The 14,171-nt window shown below is 37.9% G+C and overlaps 1 protein-coding gene across 1 annotated transcript in view; it reads right to left on the bottom strand.

Annotated features, from left to right (window-relative positions):
* SCN1A (sodium voltage-gated channel alpha subunit 1) overlaps positions 1-14,171 on the bottom strand; it is a 146,505-nt gene that overhangs the window by 15,072 nt on the left and 117,262 nt on the right. Inside the window, exon 21 of the mRNA XM_069574302.1 lies at positions 9,498-9,620. Coding sequence (XP_069430403.1) covers positions 9,498-9,620 — 123 coding nt within the window. The remainder of the gene's footprint in view (positions 1-9,497; positions 9,621-14,171) is intronic.

Raw genomic sequence — 14,171 nt, 5'->3', positions numbered from 1 at the left:
TTATTTCAAGCTCCAGTCATATCAGTTGTTTCATTTACTGAGTTTAATTTGATAAACTTATTTTAAATGAAACATAGTAGAAATCAGTTTCTTAGGAAAATAAGAAAAGGAGAGATGTCATATTTGGGGTGATAGTGCCCAAATCTGATGTGATTACATCAAGTTCTGTGCTAAATAATTATCTACCTTTATTTTTTTTAATGGAAGCATTTTTTCCCTTTTTATCTTTATTCTTGGACCATAAGTTAAAAATCTGTGTTTTAATATTTAGCAACACTGTAGGGATGACTGTCTTTGCTTCCTTCTCTATAGTTCCCTTTGGAGATACACATGAATAGCTAAGAGAGAAAGACAGGCCCTAATATGCTCCTAAGTAGCAGATGATGCCTCAGACTTGAACATTCATAGCTAAATTGAATTCTGCCTGTGTACTTCTATCATTCTTGATCTAAAAGAAACAACAGGCACCAAAATATATTCTACCTGCCATTTGATACCAATGTGTTTTTAGAACAAATTTTTTGACTGTCTGAACACAAGAACAGATGAGGAACTTCCTTATGCTTCTGAGCTGTGTTTAAAGTCTATCAAGAACTCTAGGCCTTCTGGAATTACAATACAGTGTGATAAGTGAGCCAAAGGAAGTAAAAACCATTAATGACAAAGAAGGGAATGAGAATGAAACAATGAAGTCAGCGGAGTTATCTAGGCAGATCCAGATGATGGGAGCCATGCAAGCCTACCAAGTTGACACATGGCCCCTCACCTTATCTCATGTGGCCATCTGTATTAATACAATTGAATGAATAAGTCTTTATTTTTTACTTCACTTTAAATGTGTGGATACACTTAGATTTCTTTGGATTCAAGATTTGAAAGCTGAAATCAAGTTTTTATTCCTCTCCTTTTCCAAATATTTTGCCTACCATCCAGATTAAAAAGCTGCTTCTACTGTGTATACACAAAGCACTTTTAAAACCTACAACACCCCGCCTAGGCCATGAGCAGAACACTGATTACCTATAGCTATTTCTTGAGTTCTTTTCATATTCATCTGCAGGTCTCACATTTTTCCTCAAAACCTTTCTCACCTTTCGCTTCTCAATCTTCATGATCGTCATCCAGTTCTGATATCTGTTACTACCAACTTGTACTACTGTCTTCCAGTTGTCTCAGTAATTCATGTAAGATGAATTTGCTTCAACTCTAATTTAAAGTTATTTAATGACTTTCCACTGATTATAAAATATTTGCCTTACCTACCACAGCCTTGTCTAACTCAATGAAACTAAGCCATGCCCGTGAGGCCACCCAAGATGGCCGGGTCATGGTAGAGAGGTCTGACAGAATGTGGTCCACTGGAGAAGGGAATGGCAAACCACTTCAGTATTCTTGCCTCGAGAACCCCATGAACAGTATGAAAAGGCAAAATGATAGGATGCTGAGAGAGGAACTCCCCAGGTCAGTAGGTGCCCAATATGCTACTGGAGATCAGTGGAGAAATAACTCCAGAAAGAATGAAGGGATGGAGCCAAAGCAAAAAAAAAATACCCAGCTGTGGATGCGACTGGCGATAGAAGCAAGGTCCGATGCTGTAAAGAGCAATATTGCATAGGAACCTGGAATGTCAGGTCCATGAATCAAGGCAAATTGGAAGTGGTCAAACAAGAGATGGCAAGAGTGAACATCGACATTCTAGGAATCAGAGAACTAAAATGGACTGGAATGGGTGAATTTAACTCAGATGACCATTATATCTACTACTGCGGGCAGGAATCCCTCAGAAGAAATGAAGTAGCCATCATGGTCAACAAAAGAGTCTGAAATGCAGTACTTGGATGCAATCTCAAAAACGACAGAATGATCTCTGTTTGTTTCCAAGGCAAATCATTCAATATCACAGTAATCCAACTCTATGCCCCAACCAGTAATGCTGAAGAAGCTGAAGTTGAACGGTTCTATGAAGACCTACAAGACCTTCTAGAATTAACACCCAAAAAAGATGTCCTTTTCATTATAGGGGAATGGAATGCAAAAGTAGGAAGTCAAGAAACACCTGGAGTAACAGGCAAATTTGGCCTTGGAATGTGGAATGAAGCAGGGCAAAGACTAATAGAGTTTTGCCAAGAAAATGTACTGGTCATAGCAAACACCCTCTTCCAACAACACAAGAGAAGACTCTACACATGGACATCACCAGATGGTCAACACCGAAATCAGACTGATTATATTCTTTGCAGCCAAAGGTGGAGAAGCTCTATACGGCCAACAAAAATAAGACCAGGAGCTGACTGTGGCTCAGATCATGAACTCCTTATTGTCAAATTCAGACTGAAATTGAAGAAAGTAGGGAAAACCGCTAGACCATTCAGGTATGACCTAAATCAAATCCCTTATGATTATACAGTGCAAGTGAGAAATAGATTTGAGGGCCTAGATATGACAGATAGAGTGCCTGATGAACTATGGACAGAGGTTCGTGACATTGTACAGGAGACAGGGATCAAGACCATCCCCATGGAAAAGAAATGCAAAAAAGCAAAATGGCTGTCTGAAGAGATCTTACAAATACCTGTGAAAAGAAGAGAAGCGAAAAGCAAAGGAGAAAAGGAAAGATATAAGCATCTGAATGCAGAGTTCCAAAGAATAGCAAGAAGAGATAAGAAAGCCTTCCTCATTGATCAATGCAAAGAAATAGAGGAAAACAACAGAATGGGAAAGACTAGAGATCTCTTCAAGAAAATTAGAGATACCAAGGGAACATTTCATGCAAAGATGGGCTCAATAAAGGACAGAAATGATATGGACCTAACAGAAGCAGAAGATATTAAGAAGAGGTGGCAGGAATACACAGAAAAACTGTACAAAAAAGATCTTCACAACCAAGATAATCACAATGGTGTGATCACCCACCTAGAGCCATATACCCTGGAATGTGAAGTCAAGTGGGCCTTAGAAAGCATCACTACGAACAAAGCTAGTGTAAGTGATGGAATTCCAATTGAGCTGTTTCAAATCCTGAAAGATGATGCTGTGAAAGTGCTGCACTCAATATGCCAACAAATTTGGAAAACTCAGCAGTGGCCACAGGACTGTAAAAGGTCAGTTTTCATTCCAATCCCAAAGAAAGGCAATGCCAAAGAATGCTCATACTACCACACAATTGCACTCATCTCACAAGCTAGTAAAGTAATGCTCAAAATTCTCCAAGCCAGGCTTCAGTAATATGTGAACTGTGAACTTCTACATGTTCAATCTGATTTTAGAAAAGGTAGAGGAACCAGAGATCAAATTGCCAACATCCGTTGGATCATGGAAAAAGCAAGGGAGTTCCAGAAAAACATCTATTTCTGCTTTATTGACTATGCCAAAGCCTTTGACTGTGTGGATCACAATAAACTGTGGAAAATTCTGAAAGAGATGGGAATACCAGACCACCTGACCTGCCGCTTGAGAAATCTATATGCAGGTCAGGAAGCAACAGTTAGAACTGGACATGGAACAACAGACTGGTTCCAAATAGGAAAAGGAGTACGTCAAGGCTGTATATTATCACCCTGCTTATTTAACTTCTATGCAGAGTACATCATGAGAAACGCTGGGCTGGAAGAAGCACAAGCTGGAATCAAGATTGCCGGGAGAAATATCAATCACCTCAGATATGCGGATGACACCAACCCTATAGCAGAAAGTGAAGAGGAACTAAAAAGCCTCTTGATGAAAGTGAAAGTGGAGAGTGAAAAAGTTGGCTTAAAGCTCAACATTCAGAAAATGAAGATCATGGCATCTGATCCCATCACTTCATGGGAATAGATGGGGAAGCAGTGGAAACTGTCAGACTTTATTTTTTTGGGGCTCCAAAATCACTGCAGATGATGACTGCAGCCATTAAATTAAAAGACGCTTACTCCTTGGAAGGAAATTTATGACCAACTTAGATAGCATATTGAAAAACAGAGACATTACTTTGCCAATAAAGGTCTGTCTCGTCAAGGCTATGGTTTTCCCAGTGGTCATGTATGGATGTGACAGTTGGACTTCGAAGAAAGCTGAGTGCCAAAGAATTGATGCTTTTGAACTGTGGTGTTGGAGAAGACTCTTGAGAGTCCCTTGGACTGCAAGGAGACCCAACCAGTCCATTCTGAAGGAGATCAGCCCTGGTATTTCTTTGGAAGGAATGATGCTAAAGCTGAAATTCCAGTACTTTGGCCACCTCATGTGAAGAGTTGACTCATTGGAAAAGACTCTGATGCTGGGAGGGATTGGGGGCAGGAGGAGAAGGGGACAACCGAGGATGAGATGGCTGGATGGCATCACTGACTCAATGGATGGGGGTCTGAGTGAACTCTGGGAGTTGGTGATGGACAGGGAGGCCTGGCGTGCTGCGATTCATGGGGTCACAAAGAGTCGGACACGACTGAGCAACTGAACTGAACTGATGTTCAAATCACTGCTCAATCTATATGTCTAATTTTAACTTCGCTAGCTACCTAGCCTTCATGCCAATCCAACTAATGTAGTCTAATGACATTACCAGAGAATTGAGACACCATTTCCTTTGAAATTCCTTGTCCACTTCCTCCCCTTCTGAAACACTTTTCTTCTCACTAGCTGCATTTCAAACAGCACTTTTGTCAAGAAGCCTCAGTTCCGCTCAGTTTAGCCTCCAAAATAGAGATGTTTCCTCTTTTGAATTAAAAAATCAGAACTCTAGCACTGGGCAGGACTATAGAGATACTTTACTACCGCATTCTCATTTGGCAAAGGAGAAAAATGAGCTGAGCCAGCTTCAGTGCAGAATGTAGACTACAGGTGGCATCCAGTGCCTCTTCCACTCTCCTGCACTGATTGTCCCTAGAGTCGCTCCTATTTATCTGCTCCCCAGACTGCTCTGCACTAGAGTTAACTGCATTCCCGTAATCTTGACAGATGGTAGGCTTTTTCTTTACTTCAGATAAAAATATATATTTGTGAATTCTCCAAGGCTTTGAGTACTTTGAATATAGGGCTATAAAAATGGTGACTGAATGAATGAAGTAAAGGCTAGCTTAGTATTTATTGATCAAAACAAATTTTAAATGTTATTTCTAGATATAGGAATGAGAATAAAGAGCTGTACACAAAAGATGTGGGGTTAGCTGATAGGTCTGAGGGGTTTCCTTTGAAACTAGGGATTAGATTTGCATTCAAATTAACTCTATGTAATACACCACTCAAGCAAGTGCTCTGCAGTAGCATACTTCAAGATACATTTACAAAGTTCACATACATTTGGTACAGAGAAAAGGTTTATTTTTATAAGATAAAAGGACTTACTCTACAGAGATCCATCTAGTCTTAAAATTTCATTAAATTAGACAATGAGGGATGTGAGAAAGGACTCACATCCCAAGAGCCCCAAGCCCTCTCTTGGTTCAGCACAGAGAGAAGTGTATTAACTCCTTTCTGGCTCCAGGGAACTGCAGTAATTGGTTCCCAGGTGGTGAAGGCACTAAGCAGAACTGGACTAATCAACTTGAAAGAATAGACTGAGGTTTCAGGCTGCATCAAAGGAGGTGTAGAAGAAAGGAACTATCTTATAAATTAACACAAAAGGTGCTTCTCCTCACAACCGTTTTGCACAGCATCATCCTATAGAATTTCTGTATTTTAGCACAACTCACTGTTATAGAAACTGTCTCTGGTTCGTTATCTCCTTCTTAAGTAAATCAACACAAAATGAGAAATTGACAATTAAAAATGCAAATTAATGTTGGGAATTTTGATACATGAAGAAATGCCCTCTTGCCTAAATAAATTGCCTTTGAACTTCAAATCAATACTACTCGCGGATTCTACTGCTTCTTTCATCAAAATACTGAAAAGACTGTGAATAAAAATCAAAAGTAGGCAAAGTAGAAGTCACCCCTTTTAAAGTATGAAGAAAAATATAAAATCTTTTAAAAACCTAATGTCTTCATTTGTGTTGTGGGATTTACTTAAGGTAATTATTATTGAGAGATAAGATGTATCAATTATCCAAACAAAAATACTAACTTTTTCTCTCCCTCAGAAATAACTATCATCCTTGCACATTATCCCAAACTTTAAGAATCAATAAAATGTGGGGCTTCCCAGGTAGCTCACTGGTTACGAACCTGCCTGCTAATACAGGAGAAACAGGAGATGTGGGTTTGATCCCTGGGTGGGGAAGATTCCCTGGAAGAGGAAATGGTGACCCACTCCAGTCTTCTTGCCTGGGAAATCCCATGGACAGAGGAGACTAGTGAGCTACAGTCCATGGGGTCGCAAAGAGTCAGACACAGCTGAGCACAGCAGCAGTAGCAGATTCATTTTTATTTAGGTGTTCACTGTGCTGTCTTCTAAAACACTAAAAGGTTAGTTGGGAGTGATGTATTCTATGAAGTCAGTTTATGCATTAAATACTATCTTAATACACATGATATTTTATTTCTAGGTGGGTGTTCTTGTCTGTATAATTCAAATAAGTGGATCCTTTCAAATTTACTTTTCCTATTTAAAACACAAATCACATTTGCTCAGTCAACTCTATCTTAATATGTCTTTGTTTTTTTGCATTTGGAAAATAACGTCTATAAACTTACACTTAATAAAACATGAGAATGATCACACAATCAATTCCAGTCTATGAAACCTGGGATTTTTACACTCCAGCATCTGCTCACACAGATCAAAAAGGCAAGAAGCCACTGTTGGTAACTTGATATTAATTTTCAGGACTCAGAGCGATGTAGAAAATAGCGAGGGTACTTTTAAATGACTCAAAGAGCATCACTCAACTTGACAAGTTAAAAATTTCATTCAACCATTCTGAACCAGGGTCCCCCCCATCACCAATCAGATAGATAATCTCCCCATAAATGGATAACTCGATATACACACATCTAATCAGATTCAGTGAAACTTAATAAGGATATCAACAGCTGGGCTTCAAATCCACAGAGGGTAAATTCACAAAAGGTATTTTTCTCAAAAGAAAGTAAAGGCATTTGAAAATAGGGGATTATAATGTAAATATTGTATTTTTATTACTGTGGTACGATAGTACCCCTCCCAAACCCTCCCTCATCCCACTATACAAAGTCACAGTGAAAGGTTGAAAGGAAGCAAAAGGGGTAATACAGTACCCATAATAAAGGGCTGAGGGGCGGAACCAGCGCTCCACCCCATCCAAGTTGGAGCAAGATTATCCTATACAAAATAGAAATATATAGTTTGTTATTAGTTAGAAATCTGATATGACAGAACAGTTGGTGTTACTTTTTGTATATGATGCTCTCTGTCTGTTTCCCTATTAATCAAGACTTGAGTTCTTTTGAAAAAAAAAAAAAAAGATATTTAAGATTTCCTAGATAAGGAAACTGAAAATACAAAATGTATTTTACTCAAGTTATTCATGACATCAATTCACTCAGTTCAGTTTTACAAGTTGAAAAATTTGGACTGGAAATTTGAAATACAATAAATGTTTCAAAGCTGTCAGCCAGAAATGTGCATAAAACATGCAAAACATAAAGGGCAAAGTGATGATAATTTATTTCTCACTTTCTAACTTCTTATCAAGCACTATACGACATGCTTTACTTGGTAATATTGCATTAAAGCACATGCTTTGAAAAAGCGACAAAACAACGAAAATAAAATGAGTCTGATTTACGCTTTGACATAGCCGTTGTGATTTTATGCTACTAGGGAAAAGAATAAAATGAGAGTTTCTGAATATATTCAAAGCTCACTTCTAAATTATAATCATCATTATTATTTCCATCCTCACCAGCATATATGTTTATGTTTTTAACAAAGTCAAAAATTCCAAACACCAGAAACAAACACACACAAATAGAATCAATAATCAGGTTACTTTGTCTTTACAATGCCAAATACGTGTTGAAACCATCAGCCATTTTAGGGTTGTATACATGCTGTCATTATGAGGTAAGAACTATATTCATAAATGTGATCATTTAAATGATGAGTTCACCTCCTATCAGTATCTATAATGAGTTTATGTTTTTAAAACTTCAAGTTTCAAAATTTGGCTTCCCCTACAGCATAAAAAACATTATTGATCAAAATTATAGAGAAGGTCCTTTCTATAAAAATTAAAGGCCCACAGGGCCAGAATTGCTTCAGAAGTAAGGTGTTAAATATGAAATGTCTGGCCTTCGGATTCATGGATTTAATCAACTTACAAAAGGTCAAACCTGAAATAATTATAAGAGCCTCAAATCTTTAGAACTGTTCAGATTTCAGAAAACTTTTCAAATGTGCATGCATGCTACGTGGTTTCAGTCATATTCAAATCTTTGCAATTCTATGGACTTGTAGCCCATCAGGTTCGTCTGTCCATAGGGATTCTCCAGGCAAGAATAGTGGATGGGTTGCCACTCCCTTCTCCAGGGGATCTTCCCAACCCAGGGATTGAACCCAGGTCTTAAGTCTCCTGCATTGACAGGCGAGTTCTTTACCAGTAGCACCACCTGGGAAGCCCCTTTTCAAATGTGACTTCCAATCAAAATGTTTTAAAAAAACATAAAAATCCTTTCAAGTAGAATATATAAAAATGATATTTTTCTCTATTTTAAGTGGAAAACAAACTTTATTTTCACATATAGTGAAGAGAATTTCAGTAACATTTTAGTAAAAATGTGAGGCTCTCATAAGACTAGTGGCTCAGATGGCAAAGAGTCTACCTGCAATGCAAACCTGGGTTCTATCCCTGGGTTCAGAAGATCCCCTGGAGAAGGGAATGGCAACCCACTCCTGTATTCTTGCCTGAAGAATCTCATGGGCAGAGGAGTCTGGCAGGCTGCAGTCCATAGGGTCACAGAGAATTGGACATGACTAAAGCAACTTAGCACTTATATATAATCTTAAAGCCGATATTACTGTTTATATAAATTAAGATTAATACAGTTATAGGTTGAGGTTACATTAATATAACTTTTTGAAAACTTTGAAATTCAGTTAACTTTTAATATCTACCCTTGAACATTTAAATTAGGCTAACTTTGGCATTGTACAGACAAAATTTTGACAACTTAAATTTTTTTCTTTTATATTTAGGCATGATTCATATTATTTTCAGTAAAACTCATTGAACACAGTTTAGACCATCACAAATGAGAACCACATGATGTAGGATTTATTTTAGTTGATTATCATCATCATCATGACACATAGTACTTTAATATTGCATCTGCTTTTTTGTGTACAGGTTTGCAAGGAAACTCCCAAAATGGATTAAGAAATAAAGTCATTTTAATGAGCACAGCAGATAAATGATATTATATCATTTCAAAGGAGGCCTAAGTTCTCTTGCATATCACCTAGAAGTAAATATGCAACAGATAAAAAGATAAAGTAGCAATTTTGCAAGGATTTGCCATTCCTTTTGCATGCATGAGTTTTCCTTTTTTAAAATTTAGTTTAATTTTGGCTATATACAATACTTCATGTTCTTTCATGGTTCTTACCCTCATCCCTTCAAATCGTGATAAGGCTCTTAGAGGTCTCAGAGCTCTTAGTGTCCTGAGAGATTTGATGGCACCAAGTTCTGAGTAACCCAAGGCATTTGCTGTTAAACTGACCAATGAAACCTGAAAGCATACAAAAGTAAATGAATAAAAATAGAATTATTGCCATTCAATATGTAGTATTCTATAACACAATTATAATTTATTACAATTTTATTTTATTGAAGTATTGTGGCCCAGATGGCAAAGAATCTACCTGCAATGAATGAGACCTGGGTTCTAGCCCTGGGTTGGGAAGATCCCCTGGAGAATGGAATGGCTACCCACTCCAGCATTGCCTAAAGAATTCCGTGGACAGAGGAGCCTGGCAGGCTACAGTCCATGGGGTTACACAGAGTTGGACAAGAGTGAGTGACTAACTTCCACAAGTGGTTTACTAAAAATATGTAAGCATTTATCTTCTGAATAATTATAAATAAAATCCGTTAATTGTTCAGTTGAGTCGCTCAGTCATGTCCAACTCTTTGCGACCCCATGAATCGCAGCACGCCAGGCCTCCCTGTCCATCACCAACTCCAGGAGTTCACTCAGACTCACGTCCATTGAGTCAATGATGCCATCCAGCCATCTCATCCTCTGTCATCCCCTTCTCCTCCTGCCCCCAATCCCTCCCAGCATCAGAGTCTTTTCCAATGAGTCAACTCTTCTCATGAGGTGGCCAAAGTACTGGAATTTCAGCTTTAGCATCATTCCTTCCAAAGAAATCCCAGGGCTGATCTCCTTCAGAATGGACTGGTTGGATGTGGAGAAGGCAATGGCACCCCACTCCAGTACTCTTGCCTGGAAAATCCCATGGACAGAGGAGTCTAGTGGGCTGCAGTCCATGGGGTCGCTAAGAGTCGGACACTACTGAGCGAGTTCATGTTCACTTGTCACTTTTATGCGTTGGAGAAGGAAATGGCAACCCACTCCAGTGTTCTTGCCTGGAGAACCCCAGGGACGGGGAGCCTGGTGGGTTGCCGTCTATGGGATCGCACAGAGTCGGACACAACTGAAGCGACTTAGCAGTAGCAGCAGCAATAAAATGTAAAAACTGCAATTTTATCAGAAAAGGCAAGCAATGACTCAGTCCTGTCTGACTCTTTGCAATCCCATGGACTGTAGTCTACCAGGCTTCTCTGTCCATGGGATTTTCCAGGCCAGAGTACTGGAGTGGGTTGCTGTTTCCTTCTCCAGGGAATCTTCCTGACCCAGGAATCGAACCCAGGTCTCCTGCATTGCAGGCAGACGCTTTACCCTCTGAACCACCAGGGAAGCCCAGTAATAAAATGTAAAAACTGTGATTGTATCAGAAAAGGCAAGCAATCTCTATCCTGTGTTGTTGGTATTTTCAGTTAATGATAATTGATACCCTCAGAAATTAATGCACTAAGTCACATTGTTTTGAGGTTGATTTTTTGACAATGATTTTTTTGGTGTCTTGCTAATACTTTGTGCTTTCACTTGCCTAAAGTTTGCTGCTGCTGCTGCTGCTAAGTCGCTTCAGTCGTGTCTGACTCTGCGATCCCATAGACTGCAGCCCACCAGGCTCCCCTGTCCCTGGGATTCTCCAGGCAAGAACACTGGAGTGGGTTGCCATTTCCTTTTCCAATGCAGGAAAGTGAAGAGTGAAAGTGAAGTCGCTGAGTCGTGTCTGACTCTTCGTGACCCCATGGACTGCAGCCTACCAGGCTCCTCTGTCTATGGGATTTTCCAGGCAAGAGTACTGGAGTGGGGTGCCATCGCTTTCTCCGATAAATAATGTAACTTAAAAGTAATTCCATCATGAAATTTACTTAAATTTGTAATACTAATTTAGAGCCTCCTGTCATGGTACTTGACCCAAAATGGCCAGTCAATATTTATTAAATAAACTAACTAAGTTTTATTTGCATGAAATATGCAATAACTAAGAAATAAAATTTTAGTTGTCTAATTCTTTAAATAAAGACCGAAGCCCTGTATCCAAATAGAATTTCTTTGGTTTGAGAATAGAATATTGGATTGTTCCAAATAAACTAAACACTATTTTTGCAAAATCTTCTATATTTTAGTGTATTAAGTTGGTGCTTTTTACTTTACCTGAGATGTGGTATAATTCCTTCTGTCTTTTTTTTAGAGTGATACATTGAACCTTAAGAAATAATTAAAATAGACATTTCTGCAAAGACATACGGATGGCTAACAAACACATGAAAAGATGCTCAACATCACTCATTATTAGAGAAATGCAAATCAAAACCACAATGAGGTACCACTTCACACCAGTCAGAATGGCTGCAATCCAAAAATCTGCAAGCAATAAATGCTGGAGAGGGTGTGGAGAAAAGGGAACCCTCCTACACTGTTGGTGGGAATGCAAACTAGTACAGCCACTATGGAGAACAGTGTGGAGATTCCTTAAAAAATTGCAAATAGAACTACCTTATGACCCAGCAATCCCACTTCTGGGCATACACACCAAGGAAACCAGAATTGAAAGAGACACATGTACCCCAATGTTCGTCGCAGCACTGTTTATAATAGCCAGGACATGGAAACAACCTAGATGTCCATCAGCAGATGAATGGATAAGAAAGCTGTGGTACATATACACAATGGAGTATTACTCAGCCGTAAAAAAGAATTCATTTGAATCAGTTCTGATGAGATGGATGAAACTGGAGCCGATTATACAGAGTGAAGTAAGCCAGAAAGAAAAACACCAATATAGTATACTAACACATGTATATGGAATTTAGGAAGATGGCAATGACGACCCTGTATGCAAGACGGGAAAAAAGACACAGATGTGTATAATGGACTTTTGGACTCAGAGGGAGAGGGAGAGGGTGGGATGATTTGGGAGAATGGCATTCTAACATGTATACTATCATGTAAGAATTGAATCGGCAGTCTATGTCTGACGCAGGATACAGCATGCTTGGGGCTGGTGCATGGGGATGACCCAGAGAGATGTTATGGGGAGGGAGGTGGGAGGGGGGTTCATGTTTGGGAATGCATGTAAGAATTAAAGTTTTTAAAATTTAAAAAAATAAAAAATAAAAAAATAAAAAAAATAGAAATGAAAAAAAGAGAAATAATTAAAATAGAACCTTGAAAAATGAAAGTATTATTGTTGCAAAACTACAAAATTCTCTATAGACTTTCCTAAACTATTTTGGAAATGGCTATTAAAAACCAACTTACAATAACAAAATCACTATTCTTCCACTAAAAAGTTCAGACATGTAATAAGTATAATAAAGAAAAGTAAAGCTTAGAAATTTTCAAAAAGTTTAAATTACATTTAGATTTAAAGCCTAATTTGAAAGTTTTTGAGGAGTTGAAATATGAAATAACTTCTAGTGTTTGAAATATCAATAGCAGAAACTTTTTTCTCTTTGTGAAATGCTGAAGCAATTATTCATTTGAGGTTTCTTTTTTTAATTGAAGTATAGTTGATTTCAGTATTCTATTAGTTTCAAGTTTATAACATAGTAGCTCAAAATCTTTATAGATTATATTCCATTTAAAGTTATTATAAAGTGTAGGCTATATTCCTTGTGCTATACAATATATCCTTATGAGTGACTTACTTTATACATAGTGGTTTGTACCTCTTAATCCTCTACCCCATCTTGCCCTCCCCCATTCTCTCTCCTCACTGGTAACCACTAATTTGTTCTCTACAGCTGTGAAATCTGTTTCTATTTTGTTTTATTCACTAGTTTGCTTTATTTTGTAGATTTCACATTTAAGTGATAACATACAACACTTGTCTAACATTTCATTAAGCATAACAACTTCCAGGTCTACTCATGTTGTTACTTATAGCAAAAATCTCATTCTATTTCATGGCTGAGTAGTATTCTATTTAGCAGTATTATAAACCTTCTTTATCAATTCATCTCTTGATGGATACTTAAGCTGCCTCCACATTTTTGTGATTGTAAATAATACTGCTATGAACATTGGGGTGCATGTACCATTTTAAATTAATGTCTTCATTTTCTCCAGATCTATACCCAGGAGCGGAATTGCTGGGTCATATGATAGTTCTGTTCTTGTTTTTTTTTTTTTTTTTTTTGCTGAAGCTCCATTCTGTTTTCTATAGTGACTGCACCAATTTACACTCCCACCAACAGTGTACAAGTTGTTCCCTTTTCTCCACGTGTTTTATTTGTGGCCCTTTTGATGATAGCCTCTCTGACAGGTGTGAGGCCATATCTCTTTGTGGTTTTGCTCTTCATTTCCCTGATGATTAGTGATACTGAGCATCTTTTCATGTTCCTGTTGGCCATATGGATTTCCTTTTTAGAAAAATGTCTATTAAATTCTTCTGCCCATTTTCTAATTGGGATGTTTGCTTTTTGATGTTGAGTTGTATGAGCTATTTATGTATGTAGAATATGAGCCACTTATCACTCTTTTGAGTTTTTTTTTTCCTAATTTTTTCCTAACATTTCTTAGTAATGTTAAGCTTTTCAAATAGTTCTGGATTTGCCTTTGTTCAACAAAATTAAAGAGATATTGCATGGCTCTTAGCTCTACAAATACTTTCCATAAGAATATTGAGTAGTTCTGCTGGATTATCATTTTAGGAGAATAAAATGCCTATGAAGTCTGTGGTATTTTGAAAATACATTTTTAAAG

This window comes from Ovis canadensis, chromosome 2 (genome assembly GCF_042477335.2).
Source record: "Ovis canadensis isolate MfBH-ARS-UI-01 breed Bighorn chromosome 2, ARS-UI_OviCan_v2, whole genome shotgun sequence".
Classification (NCBI taxonomy): domain Eukaryota; kingdom Metazoa; phylum Chordata; class Mammalia; order Artiodactyla; family Bovidae; genus Ovis; species Ovis canadensis.
This window is presented reverse-complemented; position numbering and strand designations above follow the sequence as displayed.